At 37.6% G+C, this 22,313-nt stretch overlaps 1 protein-coding gene across 1 annotated transcript in view; it reads left to right on the top strand.

Annotated features, from left to right (window-relative positions):
* LOC117479719 (chemokine-like protein TAFA-5) overlaps positions 1-22,313 on the top strand; it is a 40,902-nt gene that overhangs the window by 5,123 nt on the left and 13,466 nt on the right. Inside the window, exon 2 of the mRNA XM_034126808.1 lies at positions 9,146-9,295. Coding sequence (XP_033982699.1) covers positions 9,146-9,295 — 150 coding nt within the window. The remainder of the gene's footprint in view (positions 1-9,145; positions 9,296-22,313) is intronic.

The raw sequence follows: 22,313 nt of genomic DNA, 5'->3' as shown, positions 1-22,313 counted from the left end.
TAAAGTAGAGACAATAAACACTAATATGAACCTAAAAATGAACAGAACATGTCCTCTTTAGAGCAGATTTATTTTTCAACAAAAAAATAAGCAGAAAGTCAGCCGTTTTTGACTCCTGCTTCTGCTTCTCCTCGTATGCAGATGTTGAGATAATCAGATCGTCCTCTGCAGAACCAAGAAAATCATAACATCCAGCAGCTGTTAGGAGAAATGTCGAAGTCTAAGCTGAGCAGAGTTAGATTTCCTGCTGCAGAGACTCTTATTTTGAAGGAAGATGAAGTCTGTCAGGTTTAAAACAGATCAGTAAACGACGTGTCCCTCTCTTGATGAATCAAATGAATGGTTCATCATATATATTTTAATGTTACAAATGTGCTTGGACATACAGTTAGGAATCATTTTTAGAAGTCTGCCTCTACTTCATCGGTCATCTCAGTGAGCAAAGCTTTAATGAGCAGTGACTGCAGACTGGATGTAATTCCCTGACGCTCTCTGTTTACTCACTTTCTCTTTTCTTTTTCTCTGCCTGCTCATAAAACTCTGATAGATCCTGGAAACAAGCCTATTATGCAGCAGATACACAGTTGTGCCTGCGGTGGAGAAAAGCTTACCTAAGGAGGCTTTCAAGTCCAAATTAATTCTCAATGCTCCATTAAGTCGAGCATATATTCACGGGCGTTATGAACACAGTGAGTAACAGAGAAGATCAGCGGCTGAGAAGGAAAAACAAAACACAAACAGAAATTAACGGAGCACGAAGCTGCAGAGGGTGTAATTGGATTTGAATAAATTAATCTGGAGGAGGAATATCAGCGAGCGATTCAGCAGTGAGCATGAAACATTTAAATCACACACAATCTGAAACTGAACGCCTTCAGCGTAAGAGTCTCTGCAGGGACAGAGTCAGCTATCACTGAACTGAACTAATGTTATCCTCAGAAAAGGCAGGAACAGATCAGACATTATACATTTACGGCATTACAACAGTGAAGGAAGAGTGCCGTAAAAAGAGTAGACTTACATATTAATGTATATATATATATATATAATGATATATATCAACAGCAGTCACACAATATAAATAATAAAAACTAAATAAGTAAAAAATATATATATGTACACCATGGATATTTTTTTAACAAAAAACAACAAATGTATTACCACATTGGACGAGTAGGATCGACCTCTTTTATTGGATTTTTGAGTTTTTTCCTTTTATCTATAATTCAGCAGCATTTCATTAAAAAAGTGATTTTTTTTCCTACACCTTCAATGTCATGTCTCCATCCAGAAATGATGGCCCGCTCTGTTGTGATTGGTCAACCGCCTAGAGATGTCCCGCCCCTTAGTCAATCACGTACACTGTGTTGGAGCGCTATTTTCGCATCTATCGATTAGATTTATGATTTGAAAATTATAAAAGTAGCGTAGACATGTGGATATTATCCGACTGAACAAAACGTGACCCGTCTCTTAAATGTGTCTCAACCACAGACCTTATTTCCAGCTATTTTCCCAAATCCTATGGAGAAATTGCATTGCGTTTTTGTCGAAGGAACCCATGCGTAGCTTACTTCCGGGTATTAGGACGCGTCACTGTGGCACTCTATAGGAGGGCTAATGTTACATAGTGATGTCACTATGTTGTGGAAGTAAACCAAGAGTCCAATGGAGGCGTTTCAGGCAGAGGGGGGGGGGGTGAGAGAACACAGGGATTTTAGCCTTTGCAGACCAGTTACATGCACTAAAACCTATAGAACTACAGGGAAGGGAAGACCCAAAAAGCAGAATAAGGCCTCTTTAGATAATACTTATTGTTTCTAGACCAGCAACAGTCCTTATTACAACCCGAAAGTAAGTATAAAAAGAGCAATCATTATATTTTCTTTTCTTTGACTCGCTGTGCGGTTTCTAAACAGCCTCATTAACCGTCATCAGGCGATGAGCAAACAGTCGTGGAAATCAATCCCAGCCTCATCATTATTCCTCCGTCTCCTCTCAGGACGCGGTGACTCCCGCGCTGTGATTATTGTTCTCATTTTCAATTTGCAGGGGATTTAAGAAAGATGAAAGCTCGTATCAACTCGATGTCAGCATGTCTTCCTCTCGCTCGTGTTCAGGAATAGATTACATGTCAGCTGTGATTGAGAAGACAGAAGTCTGAGCAGAGAAAACAACGAGCGGTGATTTAATGATCCTGTCTGCTGTAAGGTGATGTGTGCAGACCTTATGATTCATCTGTGAGACCAATCACAGTCGGATAAAAACAATAGTTTGAGATGAATCACTGCAGGAAGTCATTACAGCAAGACCACTGCAAAACAATATCAAGTAATTCAAACTATAAAAACAGATTAAATAACACATTATCTTTGACACACGGTTTTTTTCGAGACGGAGGAAAATGTTGTACTTATTCCCCAAAACATTTATTTATTTTATGGAGGAAAATTAAAGCCCTAGATCTTTTGAAGGTTTTATGTTTTTTGTGATTTTCAAAAATGTATTTATTTATGTATTAACTTGTTTATTTTATTGATATTTATTATTAATATGATGCTGTTATGTTATGATTAGATGCATTTATCTAAGTATCTGGAGTTTATTTGAAAATTGTCTTTCATAAACAGTTTTACAAAAATATGTAGTTTGACATGTTTTCGCTAGATGGCAAAGAAACAAAACAGGATTTACGAAAACAAATAAAAATTGATATTTTTCAAATAAACTCTTACTTTTTTTAATCATAAGCCCACAACACTTTAAGATCTTGAACATTAGACCTAAACATCCCTGGGTAACTCGAAAGAATAATCTTATTTCTACTGAAAATGTTTACTATTTATCTTTAAATCCACTTAGTGTTGTATATTCTTTACTTTCAGCTGCATTTTACAGTCCTCATAATAATTGAGTGTTCATGCTAAATGTAATTCTGTACATGTAGAGCTTTAGTTACCCGTGAAAAAAAAAAACAGCCTGTCTAGTATTGCTCACAAATAAAGGAAAGACTATTAGAAACACCTAACCCTTAGATGCATAAGTGGGTATTTTTGGACCCGGTGAGGTGGTTTTATTGAAGTATCTTTGTAATTACATTTTTTGTATCATTTCATATTCCAGCTATTCCTCAAAAAACATGTTTTGGATATCATGCCATTCACATTTTAAATTTACATTTTAAGAAATTGTAGTTTTTGTATTACTACCCCAAGCTTCCATAAGTGGGTAAAAAATGACCCGCATGCATTTTCTATGGGATCCTATGGGAACCTTTGATTCTTATCACCTGTTGCTGTCAGGAATACATTCACTGTGGACCACACAGACTACATCACAAGTGACACCTCTCAGGAAGATTATTTTAACAGCAAGATCTGATACCTGTCAGTATCATAATAATAATAATAATAATAATAATAATAATAATAATACATTATATTTGTATAGGGCTTTTCAAGGACTCAACATCGCTTTACAATATAAGGGAAGGTTAGGGTGGAGGGTAGGACTATCAAACTTGATCAACCGGCATGGATTGATGGGGGGTGGGCTATGAGTAGACACGAGGGGAAGAGATGAGTTTTGAAAGGGGACTGGAATACTTTGAGGGTCTCAGAATAGCGGAGATCTTTGGGACAATATTTTCAAAATGTTTTTTTTCAAAATGTGAATTATTTTTCTAAAATTATAAATTGTGAAAAATTAAATATAAAATATTTCTAGTGTGAACCAAAATATGATACTAAATATTATACAAGTGATTTTTCTTAACCAAAATAACAAAAATGGCATAAAAACACATATTATTCTAATACTGGTCCTTTTATGGAAGAGTGTAGGGTCCAGTCACTCGGGCATCTAAGGGTTAAAAGAAGAAAACGATGGATGTACAAGAGAGAAAATATTGTGCAAATCTTAATAATGTTATTTTTAAATCAATTGAAATGATTGTTTTGATGTATTTGCCTTTTCCAAGGTTTTTCTTTTACCTCAGTTGGAGGAAGGCGTTTTTAAGGTACAACACATTCATGCCCTCACAACCTTCAATACGATCATAAAATATTCACGACTGCTCAAAACATCACATTTATTTTTATTACACCACTTTACTTTTTATGTGGTGAAGGGATTTGGAGGCACATTAGCTTAAATCTCACACTGGTGTTAAACTGGACATGAATACAGAAACACAGCGATCAATGAGAGCTCAACTCAACATGATATATGACATTAGCGTCGCAATTATTACACTTACCTAACAAGTCCACATATCATTTTTTCAGGGTTATTTTAAAACACTGGACTGTTGTAACGTAGACACAGAAAACGAATGCAGAAAGAAAATGAAAGCCAGAGATCCTGGGAATGTTTTATGTTTTTCTGGATTCACAGCACACACCCCTGTCATGGAAAACGTTTTTTTATTTTATCAGAATATAACATAGGACATATTTTCACTAACTTCATTTTTTATTTATTTTTTTTTCCTTTTCAGATGTCTTGATTTTTATTATTTATGAAAGTAAGCTGGAGCTTCTGGGAATGTTTTATGTTGTTTTTGTTAATACAATGAAGGAAAACTCTTCTGTATCGATCAATTTTATAATTTATAATTATACCGCTGAAATATTGCACTTATTTTCACCACATTTATGACAATATATTTTTTTCTTTAATTATTTTTTGTTAATTATTATAATGTTTTTCTTCACATTTTTCAAAAATATATATATTTTTATTTAAAAAAAGAAAAATTCAAGAAGATTACTTCAAAATGTTTAATTAAAAACATGTATTCATGACTTACATTTCATTTTACATCATAGTCTCACCCTGTCCTCCTTTCAGAGGTTTTTTCTCTGTGTGTGTGTGTGTGTGTGTGTGTGTGTGTGTGTGTGTGTGTGTGTGTGTGTGTGTGTGTGTGTGTGTGTGTGTGTGTGTGTGTGTGTGTGTGTGTGTGTGTGTGTGTGTGTGTGTGTGTGTGTGTGTGTGTGTGTGTGTGTGTGTGTGTTCACGTTCAAAACTCAGACCTTTGACCTCAGTGTCAGATATTATTATGCTCAGAGGATGAAGGTTAAAGTCTCCTCTCCTCTGTCAGATATTAAGCTCCAGCACCTTTCACTCTGACCCTTTAAAAATAAAAAATACATAAAGTGCTGAGCGCAAAAAGTGTCTGTGTTCATGCAGAGATGATGAGGAGGAGGAGGAGGAGGAGGAAGAGAAGGTGGAGGAGGAGGAGGAGGTGATAACCATCATCAGCTTTTAGCAGAGTTGAGGTTCATTAGCGCCCATGTACCCTCGAGGCTAACAGGAGGAGAGCACGTCTGACAGGAAGCAGAAGCGGTGCTAATGCAAACTGTCAGCATTAATTATGAGCTTTATCTAAACTGCAGACAGAGATCTGAACACTGTTTGAGAAGCAGTGGTGGAGGAAGAGTTCAGATTATTTGAAACGGTTCTATTAGGATTGTAGTTTTCCCATTCCTGTAGTGTGTTATAAAGGTTTGTGCATGGAAATGGTCCTTTTTGAACATTAAAGCATGGAAACATGTCACAGTAGAGACACTAAATACTAATATGAATATGTCCTCTTTAACTTAAGGAGATTTAGGAAAAATAAAGTTTGCAGGTTGTCTAACAAAAAATAGTAGGCATACTCTAAGAAGTTGTTTGTTTCCCATTTGGCTATTCATTTTTTAATACAATATGCTTCAATCTGCTGATCAGTATGACCCTGCCCTTGCAGGTCGTAGTGTTTCCTTGAGAGTGTCCACATCTTCCTGGAAGTCTGTTGAACGTTTAAGTTGTTTGTGCGAGAAACTAAATGAACTTCTGCTGGAATTGAATATGATGTTATTGTTTTTCACGCTCTGACTAAACAACTCCCTCTGTCTTATAAATTCAAGAAAAAGACTTTAAGATCCTTCAATAATGCAACAGGCCAGATATTTAAGACATAAAAAAAGTTGTATTAAATAGTGCAACGTCAATGGTGCACATAAGATACAGGAATAAGTAGACTACATGTAAAGTCAATTAAAATAAAACTGAATGTAAAATTGAATACTGCAAAGTGAACTCTAATACTGTATATTGTAATAATACATTAAAAATGTGTACGGAAAGACCCAGCTTTCCTGACTGAGGGCCTGGTCCTTTTTTAAAGAGGGGAAGGGGGGTGCATGTCTCTATTGATGAACGTTCATCAGCATGCAGGGGGGGCCTCGTCCGTCACTGCGACCGAGTTCAGCTTCTGATTCACCCGACGTTCATCCCTCCAGAAGAGAAGAGATTTGTATTATCGTTTATACGGCCAGACTTCAATGTATGGCCAGGGTTAGGGTTAAAGTAAATACAAAATAAATAATGATCTTAGTCAACTAACACTGATGTGAATTTGACAACAAATGTGTTGTTAAATCATCATGTGAAAGCACCACTTTAAATATGTTGTGCTCATTGGTGTCCTTCTATAGGAGAAAAGCATTAAAACAATGACTAATCAACTTAGGATTTCTTCACAACAACCAAAAAGAGAGGGATTTTAACATCTTTCCATCAATTAATGTTATGTTTTGATAAAAATGTCTGAAATAGAGTGAGATTTTTTAATTGCCATAGTCCAAAATCATTCTTATTTTAGCTAACTTTGCAGCATGGTTTAATTAGTGGCAGTCTGTTGGTCTGTTGGCCCACCACTTCCACGTGAAAAGGCTAAAAAAGTAGGGTTGTGTCGTTTGCATGACTCAATTTGCATTATTCAATATATAAATGTTACATAACACATCATTGATTTGATTCTATTATCAATATGTGCTTTTTTTGTGTGTATAAGCGCTTTTACATGGACAAAATGCAGTATACTATGAGTACCTGGATGGTACAAAACGATTAGTGTACATCCCTGCACAAGTGTCAATGATGTAGTTCTTGAGAATGGTAGCAGTGGTTGAAGTCAATTTTAATAAAATTGTCAAGAGAGTAAACAACCCGACAGATATTTTCTGCAGGGGACAAATTAGGTTTTTAATAAAGGCATTTCAAATCTGCCATTAAAAGAAGAAGAGTTGGTCAAAAGCAAGATCAATAGAGACACTTATTCTACTGTTGGATACCTTGTACACAGTGTACTTCAGCATGTGTTTGAAGTATCCACATATATAACATTTACAAGAAGCCTACGAACCAATCAGATGGAAGGATTCTGTTTCCGTGGTAACTGTGGTATAATTTCAGCAAAAGTGAGCGAGTGAGACTGACTGACAGACTGACTGACAGGAAACAATCAGCCGAGAGTTCAGACGTTCGGCAGCCGTCAGTCTGAACCCAGGCGTGTTGGAGGTTTCTTCCTCTTTCATTCTGAAACTTTTATCTCAGGAGAGTTGAAGCCTTTAATGGTCATGTCTCAGCTGGTTGAGACTGAAATCTGTTCATTAATTTACCCAAGCTCAGAACGAAAATTCATCACTGTGAACCGAACCTAATTCTGTCTTTTCAGAAGTAGTAGAAGAAGAAATGACCTGAACCTCTGAATCTGTCTGTAAACTGGCTTCAAACGGCTGCAGTTTGTCAGCTGTGACACTAATGAGAGAAATAACTAAATAGAAGACTTTGCCTCATGCAGGAAAACAGCATGAAAACAATACTTTTCAAACACCTGGGAAGATGTTCTTTCATTTAGCATTGGCAGAAATGAAATCTAAGTTCTCAGAAAGATGAGTCAGCGCAAGAAACATCGCAAATTACCAAACCAAATGTTTTGCGAGGGAATATATGTTTTTCTGTCTACAGAAGTTGGCTTAACGAGGGACAAAGGGTCTTTATCATGTTGTTGTTACCTGTTGTTTTGGGTCGTCACTGCAAAATAGATCAATAAATACTGGGTCCTGCTTACGCTGTTGGGGTTTCTTTTGAATAAATGACCAGCTACCTGCCAATTATCCTGCTTATGTCAAGGCAACTTACTAAATAACTAAATCATTTCACACAAAAAATGTATTTAAACATATTTTATTAACTCAACTTAAAATGACAGCAGCTCTGATTGCGGTTTTCTGTAACTGTCCAAGTCTGTTCACATTTCCTTTTCCATTAACCAGTCTTTAAACACTGCCAGAGCCCATGCTGTGTTCCTGTTATTATTTACTTCCTGTCTGTCTTCTTCAGCTTTTTTACTGGGGACAGTTCTCCATAATGAATCCAAAGTATAGTCGTTCTCCACAAATATAAAAAATGAATATTCAAAAAGTATTACATAGTGGTAAATGTTAAATTGAAAAAAATTGACCTGATGTCTTTCTGCGGATTGATTCAGCTGCACATGGTACTGAATTCAGAGCGTCCTTAGCAACATTCTGCTATACAGATAAAACCAGTGGTGAACCGTCAGAGAATACCCTGGAACACTGAGATAAAACTAAATTAATTATATAAAAAATGTAAATAAATGAGTATCGTATCTGTGTTGTCTGTAATATTACAGTGTTACGTTGATTTGTTTGTGTTTCTCGGTCCATGCATTACGCATTTGAATGGTTTTGTCACTATATCAGATATTTTTCTGGGTCTCTGGGTAGAATATCCTTCAACCAAGGTATTCTATATCCTTGATAGAATGCCCTGGCCCATACACTGAATGAGAGCGTACGTTTGGATTGACAGTTTAATCAACCAATCATATATTGATTTGTAGCCAATGGGCGTATTCTTTCGGAGCTTCCCTCGGTTCCAGGGTACTCTAGAAGGCCCGTTAGTTCACTGGCTCGAGACAGAGGATCCAGCGTAAGTGCTACGTAGCAATTCATTTGAAGTTTTATTGTTTTTTTATGTCGAAATGGCAACAGGTGAAGATGATGTTGTTGCGGAATTGTTGTTAGTACCCTTTTCAAGACGACCATTCAGTAAAAAGATGGACATTATCAAAAAAGGCTGTCCAACGCAAAGTGACTGCCTCTGTGACGTCCGTCTGACTAGAACAACCGAATTTTCGAATCCGGGGGAGGGTGTCTACAGAAGGTCCAGTTGTGATAGACACGGTTCGCCACTGGATAAAACAGACCGCGGAATTTGCGAATTGACCAATTAGAATTGAGTATTCAACCAAGCCATTTGTTAACTTGATGTACTTTGGTTCTTCCCTCAGGTCAGCTGTTGGCAGGGACTTGTGAGATCGTGACTCTGGATCGAGACAGCAGCCAGCCGAGGAGGACCATCGCCCGGCAGACGGCTCGCTGCGCCTGCAAGAAAGGACAGATCGCCGGGACGACTCGCGCCAGACCGGCCTGCGTCGACCGTAAGACAAAAAGCATGCTAATTTAACAACAACTAAACATTTGTTTGTCCATCCCTTCTAGTACATCTCCTATCACGGTCCAATGTATTACCAGCTTTCAACCTTTCATTTTATCTAACTTATTGTGTTTCCTACCAAAAGCACCGTCGTTTTACGTGTTGAACTTCTTTTTTATGGTTGGATGGTTTTCCATTGTTGGAATCATGGGAAACAAAAAGCAGTCAGGTGTTACATCTGATGTGTTCATGAGTCATTCATCAAACTTCTCCATTTGCGTCCCTCCATTAGAAACTGTCTTTCCTGTCTCGCTGTATATTTCCTGTTATGTAATGAAACTAATCATTCCCATATCAGTTGAATATACCTGCGTGCACCCTACGTCTGTAACTCATTGCGCTGGATTGGACTGCATTGTCTTATTTCACAGTTTGGGGGCCGGTAGACACTCCAAATACCCAAATGTATGTGCAAAAGCACAAAAAAAGGAAGTTTTTCATAATGTATCCCCTTTAACAAGTACGTGTTCTACTGTTTCTTATTCTTGATTATTGTTCATTCCAACCAGTCCGTAGATGTACGTGTTTTGTGATTTTAGGGAGAAATAAGGATTTAATAAAGTTTTTTTTAGTGATTGTAAAGAGTCAAGATGAAGCATCTTCTCTGAGGATGTATCAGTTCACAGCTTGTGGCTAAACTTGCACTTTATGTAGGAAACAAACACAGATAACTGCATCCTCCCTTTGTAAATCCTCCACATCTTTTCATCTGGACTGCAGGGTTCAAAAAGTCAAAGCCCAGATTGGAACAGCCCGGTGTTGCATATCATTTCATCACCGGCTGCCTTTCTGTTTCTCTTTCTGCCATCTGGAGGCGATGAAAAGCTGGAGTGACTGCTTCTGCTCTGCAGGCATCTTACAGCCTCTCCTGGAGATTTTCAGAGACTTAACAGTTGTTTATCTGAGTTGAAGAAACTCTCCTGCTGCTTTCCCCTCTATAAAGCTTCTGTTCAATAGAAATTCAGATACTTTCTCCTTCAGATTTGTCTTCAGATCTTAGTTTTTCCTCACATCAGCAATGCTTTCCGTCGGGACAATTACAACTTTAAGAAATGCTCAAGATTCAAACAAAGTGGGTTTTCGCTAGTTCAGCGAAAATAAAAGTGTGTCTTTTTGGAGATGAAGTTTGTGTTGTTGTTGGTAAAGAGACAACGTTTGTATTGTTGGGGGTTAAACTTCTTGTTGTTGGAGGTAAATATGTAAATGTTTGTGTTATGGATGTTAACCTGCTAAGCCCCATAGCCCCATAGCCCCAACTGTGTCTCAGGGCTTCTTAACATTTAACAACCTATTAATGTGTCATACCCACTTAATGGGAAGAAACTCAGCTAACTGACGATATGAATCATTTTTACCGAAACAAAACACAACTCTAACGCCAAGCGTCTGAATTAGCACTAAGCGAAAGAGTGCTAACGCACTTAGCACATAACTCACGGTAGAAATATTTTATACTTCTTCGGATCTGCACAAACAAGATATTATATGAAAGCTGAGATTCCACAGATTCCAATGGTATACGTATCGTCACGGTGCAACCAGAACTCAGGGCAGCGAAGGCAAGCAAAGACAACACACAACTTCACTTTACGTGGCCAAAACGGCAAATAACGTCTTACCTTTGCTGTTTTCTGATCAAAAGTTGTGTTCAATGGCATTACAACGCATATAAACACTGCTGAAGGTTAATCCAATGTCTCTGTGTCACTTTGAAAAGATTACTGATAATCCATCATAACATTTATGTCAATAAGAGTAGTTTTCATATATAGCTGCTATGAGAGCTACAAGAGTGTATGAGAGCTTCCGGTTTTGGGCATGCTGGCTGCGCATCACTCTCATTCACCAATGGTAATGTTTAGATGGATTTAGGAACTTCCCCTCGATTCTATTGGCTCTAACGGTTAAAAAGAGGTGTCAATCATCAAAATCGACCAATGGGTTCCAGAGATATGGCAAATACACCCAAATGACCCCAGAGGTGGGTTCTTTTTTCTAAACCTCTCTAAAAAGGTCAAATGTCACTTGTTTTGCATCAATCGTGATACAGGGTGCTTATTATATGTTATAGTTTAGATTCCTAAAGCTTTTAGTCTACCATCCCATCATTCAAGGGTGGTTTTCACTATAAGTAATGGTTTTATTTTGGACGGAAACTATAATTTAAATGTTTTTACTATGTTCAATCTGAATTTACTAAAATAAAAAACATCTATATTGATTCTGACTTTTCTACATCCAACTCACAGGTTTATCATTGCTTTGAGAAAAAAGATTATTAATTTACCCCTTATAGAGGTGAAGATATAGTCATTTGTTCTGGGCATGTCATTTTCGAGCCTGAGACCTGAACAACAGGCTCAGGGGTTAACAGGTTAAAGTTTGTGTCTTTTGAGCTGAAGTTTGTGTTGTTGGAGCTAAAGTTGTTGTTGGAGTCAAAGAGAAAAAGTTCTTATTGTTGGGGGTAAAAGTGTGTGCTGTTTGAGCTAAAGAGTTAATAGTTTGTGTTATGGATGTTTACATTTGTGTCTTTTGAGCTGAAGTTTGTGCTGTTGGAGCTGAAGAGACAACGTTTGAATTGTTGGAGCTAAAGTTGTTGTTGGAGTTAAAGAGTTAAAGGTTTGTGTTGTTGGAGGTAAAAGTTTGTGTTTTTGGGGCTGAAGTTTGTGTTGTTTGAGGTAAAGACACCAAGTGTGTGCTGTTGGGGCTGAGTAGGTAAAAGTGTGTGTTAAAGTTTGTGTTTTTGGAGATGAAGCCGGGAAAAGTGTGTGTTGTTGGTGGTAAAGAGAGAGTTTGCTCTGTCAGTGATCAGAGGTGTGTGAGTCGGCTGCTCGGGTTATTTCCAGCTGCAGACTCGATGCTGCCTGTTTCTGAGCTCAGAGACTCATCAGCAGCTTCCTGTTGTCTTTACACCCTGAATCTCTCTGAAAAACTCAAACCTGATCAAATCAATGATGTCTTCAATGCATTAAATTACCAGGAGCTGCTGGTGGTTGTTGTTTTAAATGTTTCATTATCTATTTATCTATATATTTATGCTCATACATTAATAGCATTAGGGCATTGTGCTAAAGACACATTATAATAAATACATCGAACCACATTTCAAAAACAGTCATTAAAAAGCCAAGAGAATAGATATATAAATGCTAAAATTGAATAAAACAGATACAAATTACAAGAATAAAAGTTAAAGAGGATTGTAAGATATGATTAGTTGTTTTATTTAATAAAAGGAAGCAACAAATAGAAGGGTCTCAATTTAAATGATGTGAGTTCTCTGGTTGTTTGTCCCAGATATATGGAGTATAATAAATGAACGCAGAGTTTACAAGAATATGAATGTACTTTTCACCTTCAGATTGAATAATTTTTTCATTTAAAAAACTGGCTAAATGTTGAGATACTATACAGAAAATGTGTTTTGACCCTTTGAATGCCTGCACTTCACCCTTAATCGTCGTTAAAGCGTATTTGAGTACCAGGAAAAGCGCTATAAAAAAATGTTTTTCTTTTTTTTTTAAACTATAGTCTCTCTGTAACCTTTAGAGAGCAGGTGTTTGTATTTATGTCAGTTTGTGTTTTCTGTTGCAATCTCAGGTCACATAAACTCTGAAGCTCCTTTAATGTCTCAGGGAGAAAAACAACGAGGGGGTTTAGACAAATAATAAAGCAGACTTTATTCAACACAAGAGACAGAAAAAAAGCCACAACAATAATGTCCCTGTAATTGGTAATTGTAAGTCGCTTTGGATAAAAGCGTCAGCTAAATTAAATGTAATTTTGTTTTTTTCATGTATTGATATTTGTCCATGTTGATGTTACACATGGAGCTGCTGTGATGCATGTCAAATGTCAGACTTGATCTGACCATTAAAGTATTATCGTATCGTATCGTGTTTAGTGTCTCGACTGTGACATTTAATGTTCCTTAATGTTCAAAAAGCTCTTTATTTTTCTCATACTACTTGTGCTGCAGCACCTCTTTTCACCCTATGTCTGAAACCAGAGCCCAGTCTGCTCTGATTGGTTAGCTGGCCGCCTCTGTTTTGATTGGTCAACAGGTTAGAGATGTCCCGCCCCTGAGCCTATCATGTACAATGTGTTGGAGCGCTAGCCAATAGAAGCGCGAGTGTTACCCCTAGATTCCACCAGGTCCGTCTGCGCCGCGTTGCGGTTTTGGTCCGGCCTCCTCCGGCGTCATACCCTACCAGGCGCGTTTCAGAAGCATTTCAGAAGCGGAGCTCTTGCCTGCCGGCTCGCAGTTTTTGTTGATTTGGGCATATTTCCTGGACAGGCTACTTTGTACAGACAAAGTTAATAATAACTGTAATATTCCAGTTATAAACGACATGAATCAAAGATGTGTTGCTGTATTTTAGTGGTAAAAAAATGCATTCATCATCATAATTATTCTATATATATAATTTACACAGTGCCTGTAAACCGGAGGAGAACGCTGGCATTTCTCCTCCTACTTGAAAGACTACGGAGGGATAGGGTCTGCAAAATTAGTTTGTGTGTGTGTATATATCTATATATATATATGCTATATATGCTCTGAAGGTTTCACTTCCTGCCTGCCCGACCTTACGTTACGGCTGCGCCGCGACAAAAATAGGATTCGATCCTAATTTTAGAGGAGCCCTGCGCCGAGCCGCTTCTGGGACGCTTCTGAGCCGTAACGCGCCGCGTGTGGTGGAATAGCACCCATTGACTAGAGTGGCCGTGATCGCCGTGAGCACCGCGACGCAGCCGTAACGCGCCCGTAACGCACCCGTAACGCGCCGCAGACGGACCCGGTGGAATCTAGGGGTTACAGAGTGATGTCATTAGGTTCTGGAAGTAAACAAGGGAGTCTAATGGAGGCGTTTTGGAGAGAAACAGGGATTTTAGCCTTTGCAGACCATTTACATGCACACAAACCTATATAACAACAGCTGGATGATAATTATAATTCTGAATTTCATAATGATGAGAGAACTTCCTTTTTTTCTTTGATTAATTAATTGCATCTCTGCAGAAAATAATGTAGAACAATCTCTGCAAGACGGGGAAAAAAAGCACCACCATCAAACATAAAAGCAAAGAAAGTTGATTAAAAAGTGGAAAAGCTAAGAAAATGAAAACTTAAAAAACTAACAAAGGAGAACAAAATTAAAGATGTTCTGACCGTTCTTCAAAGGAGGAATAATGGTTTCCGCGTTGAGACTATAACACGGTCTTTCTTGCTCCATCTGTTTGTCCTTTACGTTCCCTCCTCTTGTCCTCGGGGAACGAGGCAGCTTCCCTCCTTCTGGACGCCGTGTTTGATGAATGAAGTGATTACAAGATGGCCGCCTCTCTTTTGGGGATAAATGAACTGCGCTGAGCGGTGGCAGCGGATGGATCTGCGGCGCGGCCGTTCATTAATCAGAGCGCTGAGGCTGCAGGTGTTCACTGATACCGGAGATTAATCCTCCGATACAAACAGATCCTTAACGGGGAACTTTTTGACCGGTTTCTATCTTCACCTGGTTGTTTAGTCTTTTTAGGGATCCTTACAAACAAAAATAATGACTTTAATTAAGTGTATTATGTCATCAGATTTCACATAAGTGTATTAGGTTAGTTGAAAAAAGAGTAGGTTCAACTTAATATTATTGCTTTCAACTAACCTAATACAGTTAGGTCAAATTTGTTAATATAATACATTTAATTAAAGTCAACATTTCAGTGTTTTCAGTATGTGCTGCTATTAAAAAGTGTGTATCAGCTAATATTCTGATGTTTTTCCTCTAAATGAATTACAGTTAGGGTTAGGGTTAGAAGAAAAATCTGCATAATTCACACACTCAATGTAGCATGAAAACTATTTAGATTTGTTTTCCAGTGCAGAACGAACAAGTGACCCTCCATCTTTATTGAATAAATGCTGATAAATACTATTTTTTACACGTTTTTTGCAGTGTTACATTGAAGAGGCTTGAACGGGGTTTTGTCAGTTCATAGTATATTTAACTAACAGTGTTAACACTAAACTAAAATGTATTCTACTTAATACTTACTAATGAAACTGTCAAATGTAAACTGATTCCTGAGAAGACAGAACAAGAAGCTTTACCAAAGTGTTTCAATATTCCAATGTTATTTGTATTTCCAATCCTTAACCTAATTTACAGAAATAACCTTTGTATAAAAAGAGCAGTTGAAGTATTTCCTCCCGGAGCGTCTGTCTCTCTCCATCAGGATGGAGGTGTGAGCAATGTGAGGATTTAATTAAGTATCATGGCTGAGAGGAGTCGCCGCTGTTCAATGGGAAATTGGTTTGATAATTGGGGGCTAACGGGCTATCACAATCACACACTGCTCCAGGGGGATCTGATTACCTGGTTATGTATTACAGGCCGCTACACACACACACACACACACACTCACACTCTCCTTCTTTCTTCATCTTCCCCCGGCACACAGTAATTTAGCGCCGGGAAGGAGAACGAGGCTGGAACGAGAGCGATGATTGGGTCAGTAAAGTGAAGACTGAAGAATTCATTCTCAAATGAAAGAGAGAGGTCAGACACAAGATCAGTGTGTGTGGCGTTACACCAGTGGCGAGCCGTGACTTTTATACATAGGCCCTCTGACCCCCACCCCTTCCCTCGAAGAAAAAAAAAAAAATAGTTATTACGTCACAGTATACTTCAGCGGAATATCAAAACAACGGCCCGGGGTGCAAAACGCATCAATGAAAGCGACCCTCTACCACACAAAACAACACCTGTAAATAACCCAATACAAAAATACCTACAATAAATAATCTAATCTAATGCTTACCTAACTAAATCCTAGAAAAATACTAATACCTGATCTTTACCTTACTATAACTATAGATGTGGACAATGACTGTAACAATAACTAGATGCAATAGGAAAACGCTGGAGAGTTTGGCATAAGACAATCTGGCAACAAACAAAGGGAGACAGGACTATATACACGAGGAAAGTGGACACAGGTAGAAACAATCAGGGGCGGGGCAGACACTGACGATGGCGGGAAAACAACCAAGACAGGAAGAAAAGGAACCAGAAACGAGACATGGTGAATACAAAATAAAACAGGAAGTGGAACATAAATATCTAAGCTAACAAAAAATATTTAACACAGTTGCCGACGCACAACACTTGTCATAGAGTGCGCAATAATAAAACCCACCCATTTAGAGGGAAGATATGATTGGTCAATTGTACTGTCATTTGACATTACTCTCTCGTTCAGTTACTATAGCGGGCCCTCTGTGAATTTACCGCAGGACCACCAATCAGCTCCTGTCTTCACAGTGACTCGCATAGACGAGCTTCTTTCATTTAACCCTTCACATTCAAACAGAAACTGAATAGGCAGATTCGAAGGATTTATTTATTTGGAAATGTTATTTTAAATACAATTAAATCAAGTTATTTTGGTAAAACTAATGAAAAATATAACAAAAAAATATATTCAAAAAAAATATTTGTTTTAAATGTTTTTAAATATTATTTTGTAGAATATCTTAGGCCCTCAGAGAGGGCCTAGAGAGCCCTGACGGCTCGCCACTGCGTTACACAAGATCAGAGTGTGTGGTGTTACACAAGATCAGTGTGTGTGGTGTTACACAAGATCAGTGTGTGTGGCGTACCACAAGATCAGTGTGTGTGGCGTAACACAAGATCAGTGTGTGTGGCGTAACACAAGTGCTGGAGTGTGTGTCGGTGTGTGTTGGAGTTATTCATTGATTTCCAATACATTTATTTTCTTAGATTCTGATCATTATTAGTGTCATTATTACTTGTTTGGACAAGTTGCGTTACTTCATGGTACGTTGTGTGGCATGTAACATGAGTTGTTTTGATTTGGTGTTATTTATTGCATTAATATTACAAACATTTGATAAAAATATACATGATGATCTAATGCATTATGATCTAGTTGTTAAGATGTAATGCTTTACAATGTTTTCCTGCCTGTCCCTGTCCGTGTTTTTGCTCCTATTCCTCGTGTTTTGTGGTTAGTGCTTGTTCGTTTTTCTTTGTTCTGTGATTTTTATATTACCTGGTCCCCCTTTCGTATCAGCTTGAGAATAAAGCTTGTTTTTGGTTTAAACTTTGATACCAGTTTGGGTCCTTTTTCCTACCAAACCCCCTGTGTTTTGTTACGATGTGTTGTTCATTCATTGTTCTTATATCATAATCATTACATACAGTGTCCTTGTTTTGCACAAGGGTCAAGCAAACCATCTCATTATCATACATTATTGTGAGTTACATAATACATGAAAGGATAAATATGATAAATATATACATGATAAGTGTTTGAGAGCTTTGATGTGTTCATGGTAATCATATGAGAAGACTTCACGTATACTTAATTACATGCTTTGTTTCAGGAAATGCTTTTCTGCTTTGTGTTGTTATGGGAGAAGCTCTCTGCATAATTAGGACATCACTTTCTGTTTCCTCCTCTGGGACCGGCGGCCATCTTTAACGAGATGCACACACTGTTAATTGCTGACAGATGTTTGTTCCATATTCTGCTGAATAAATTAAGAGTGAAGTCCCTATATTAGTGTGTGTTATACATTAGAGTAACAATGTATGAATAACCGATGAAGGGGTTATCAGGTTGCATTATGGGAATTGTAGGCTCCAGTGTTTTTACATCTTGACCCATAAAAGGAACTGAAGTGAGGATATATTTGACCCGATGTTTTCTCAGATGTTAATAACACTGCTTTTCCTCTTCATCTTCCTACTCTTCATCACCCCGTATTTTTCTCAGTGGGCCAATCAAAGAGCAGCAATATGCAAATGTGGTTGTGAGAATGTCCTATTTCTTTATAAATAGCGGAGTGTGATGAAGAGGACGAACAGTAAACAGAATATGTCCTCTGATGTTGGACTGGGATTAGTTTGGTTCTTTTATTGTGTCTCCATTTCCTTTGGAGATTTGAAGAATGAAAGTCGTACTCTTTAGAAAACAGTTTCAAAATAGAGACAATAAAGTGGGATGTTCCATAGAAAGTTTTAAAATGATGAGAATAAATAATAAGATAAGTTTAATAAAAATGAATCTCTGAGAAAAAGGAAATACATTTGAAAAGTTATGTTGAAAAAATGAAAATATGAAAAAGTGCTATAGATATTGTCCTAAAAAAGTTGTATGTTTACAATAAAATGTCATAATGTTAGGATAATTAAGTTATATACATTATAAATTGTTCTTTAGAGCAGTGTGTCTTGTTAACCAGAAACATATGGAAACATTATTTATTATAAAGACATTATAATAGATCAATGGAGAGAGGAAACATATAGTTGGTAATGGATGAGCGCAGCATTTATCTTAAAATAATACCTACTTGTGTAGAAAATCAATGCGTGAAAACTGGTGGAAATATTTAATTCCCATAGTTGAAAATGATAAATGATTCATAAACAAGTTTGTCTTTTGTTATAGGGAATAAAGTAATAAGTTAAAATACAATTGAAATCCATCTCAAATTGTGGGAACAGAGCAACTTCATCCTCAGAGGATAAAGAAGTTCTGCACACAGTTAACAGTCCCACCATCAGAGTTCCCGTTAGAATATTTTTTTTGCCGGTCAACATGTCCGTTAAAGTTGAAATCTTCCGGACAAAATTAGATAAGTGCCGGTTAAAGGTCTTCTTTGTTATTTATTGAGCTTTAAAACAAATTGATATGATTCGACATTAAACAAACTAATTATAGTAGATTAACTACATTATTCAAAAGTGTACAGTAATTTACAAAAACGCGGGAATAATAAACGGAGCGCTCTCTCCTTCTCCTGACAGCCCGTCAGTATCATGCAGCTCGCGGATCCAGTAATGAGTGACCCGACAGTAAAACTAAACATATCTATAACTAGTTTAGGTAGTTTGAGAGGTAATTAAAATAGCTACGTGTGATTTTCTAACCTGAAGTGTGTTTTGCTCTGCTCGCCGCTGCAGGGGATCATGCAGAGCTGCGTGTCGACTCGTCAGCAGCAGCCGATCTCTCTCTCCTGTCAGATTAGACTTTACTCGCATTTATGTCCATATCGATCAGATCTAGCTAGTTCTAGCTAATGATATGACTACCTGCTTGTTAAAAGACACCTAAACAATAAGCGTCGCTATGCAACCGGATGAGGCCACAAAGTATAGCGCAGCATTATGCATTTGTTTACATGCCCACCGGAACCCCGAGGCATTACCAACAGATCAACGCACAATCAACCCATACAGGACATCTCTTTCTCCACATTAAGTGTTAGACATTAGAATTGACAATTTTTGTCTGTCACATACTCTTTTGTCTGTCACATACTATTCTTGTCTGTCACATAAGTGGCGCAACTGATGCGGTATTGCGCTAAGGGAAAATTATTTTGACCGGACATTTTGACCGGAGAGATTTAGATTTGCCGGACTTCAGCATATTTTACCGGTCATTGTCCGGTAATTACCGGCTAACGGGAACTCTGCCCACCATATAGTAGAAATAAAGAAGTAATCCTATCAATTCTCTTAAAGTGGACCTATCATGCTATATTATAATAATATAGTGTAGGACCATACCTATATAAGGCATATTTATACTTTTTTTTCCTTCAAAATACCAAACAGATCATGCATTTTAGCCATGCCTCATTTTGCTCAATTTGACATTTTTTAGCTCTGTTTTTGCAAGGGCAGATTCAGTGAGAACAGCACCATCTACTGGCCTGGCATATGTACTACAGCGTCTCCAGCGCTTTCGAACGGCAATGGCCGTGGCTGTCTCTTCCTGATTGGTGGAGTTGGCCCAATAGCCGTAGCACCACCGTCCTGACGTCAGGACAGTGTTCAAATCTGGATCAGTTTTTATCAGATCCGTTGCAGCCCCTTTTTTAGAGATTTGGGTATGGAGGAAAATAGAGAGGGTTGTGTTTTCTGACACTTGGTGAGTTCCCTGGAACACCGGGGACACATATTCATGTATAAAAGACGTACAAAAGTGCATTTTGCATGATAGGTCCCCTTTAAACATTATCTAAACATTTTGTCATTGTTAATTTGTAAATTAAATATGTATATTTTCTAATTTCTTGTTTATTTTATTGTACAATTCCATGTCTTTTCATGTTGCTGCAACAAAAACATTTCCCAAATTGGGATCAATAAAGTAATACCTTGTCTTATCTTATCTCAACATATGTCTATGTTTCACACAAAGGGAATGTTCAATGGCAGGAAGGAACTGGGTCACATGATAGAGAGTAATGTTAACTTAAAATGGTTTGGCGCTATGAAACCTGATGTATGATTCTGTTTTCTTCAAGTTTGTATCTTCTTGGTCGAATGCACTTATTGTAAGTCGCTTTGGATAAAAGCGTCAGCTAAATGAAATGCAATGTAAGATAGAAAGACCGAAACTCACCTGTGTCTACTCCTCCTCTTCCTCAGTTGGTATCGTGTGGACTCGGCAGTGGTGTGAGATGGCTCCGTGTTTGGACGATGAAATGTTTCATTATCTATTTATCTATATATTTATGCTCATACATTAATAGCATTAGGGCATTGTGCTAAAGACACATTATAATAAATACATCGAACCACATTTCAAAAACAGTCATTAAAAAGCCAAGAGAATAGATATATAAATGCTAAAATTGAATAAAACAGATACAAATTACAAGAATAAAAGTTAAAGAGGATTGTAAGATATGATTAGTTGTTTTATTTAATAAAAGGAAGCAACAAATAGAAGGGTCTCAATTTAAATGATGTGAGTTCTCTGGTTGTTTGTCCCAGATATATGGAGTATAATAAATGAACGCAGAGTTTACAAGAATATGAATGTACTTTTCACCTTCAGATTGAATAATTTTTTCATTTAAAAAACTGGCTAAATGTTGAGATACTATACAGAAAATGTGTTTTGACCCTTTGAATGCCTGCACTTCACCCTTAATCGTCGTTAAAGCGTATTTGAGTACCAGGAAAAGCGCTATAAAAAAATGTTTTTCTTTTTTTTTAAACTATAGTCTCTCTGTAACCTTTAGAGAGCAGGTGTTTGTATTTATGTCAGTTTGTGTTTTCTGTTGCAATCTCAGGTCACATAAACTCTGAAGCTCCTTTAATGTCTCAGGGAGAAAAACAACGAGGGGGTTTAGACAAATAATAAAGCAGACTTTATTCAACACAAGAGACAGAAAAAAAGCCACAACAATAATGTCCCTGTAATTGGTAATTGTAAGTCGCTTTGGATAAAAGCGTCAGCTAAATTAAATGTAATTTTGTTTTTTTCATGTATTGATATTTGTCCATGTTGATGTTACACATGGAGCTGCTGTGATGCATGTCAAATGTCAGACTTGATCTGACCATTAAAGTATTATCGTATCGTATCGTGTTTAGTGTCTCGACTGTGACATTTAATGTTCCTTAATGTTCAAAAAGCTCTTTATTTTTCTCATACTACTTGTGCTGCAGCACCTCTTTTCACCCTATGTCTGAAACCAGAGCCCAGTCTGCTCTGATTGGTTAGCTGGCCGCCTCTGTTTTGATTGGTCAACAGGTTAGAGATGTCCCGCCCCTGAGCCTATCATGTACAATGTGTTGGAGCGCTAGCCAATAGAAGCGCGAGTGTTACCCCTAGATTCCACCAGGTCCGTCTGCGCCGCGTTGCGGTTTTGGTCCGGCCTCCTCCGGCGTCATACCCTACCAGGCGCGTTTCAGAAGCATTTCAGAAGCGGAGCTCTTGCCTGCCGGCTCGCAGTTTTTGTTGATTTGGGCATATTTCCTGGACAGGCTACTTTGTACAGACAAAGTTAATAATAACTGTAATATTCCAGTTATAAACGACATGAATCAAAGATGTGTTGCTGTATTTTAGTGGTAAAAAAATGCATTCATCATCATAATTATTCTATATATATAATTTACACAGTGCCTGTAAACCGG

This window comes from Trematomus bernacchii, unplaced genomic scaffold (genome assembly GCF_902827165.1).
Source record: "Trematomus bernacchii unplaced genomic scaffold, fTreBer1.1, whole genome shotgun sequence".
Taxonomy (NCBI): Eukaryota; Metazoa; Chordata; class Actinopteri; order Perciformes; family Nototheniidae; genus Trematomus; species Trematomus bernacchii.
The sequence above is the reverse complement of the archived record's forward strand: the minus strand, read 5'-3'. Positions and strand labels throughout refer to the sequence as shown.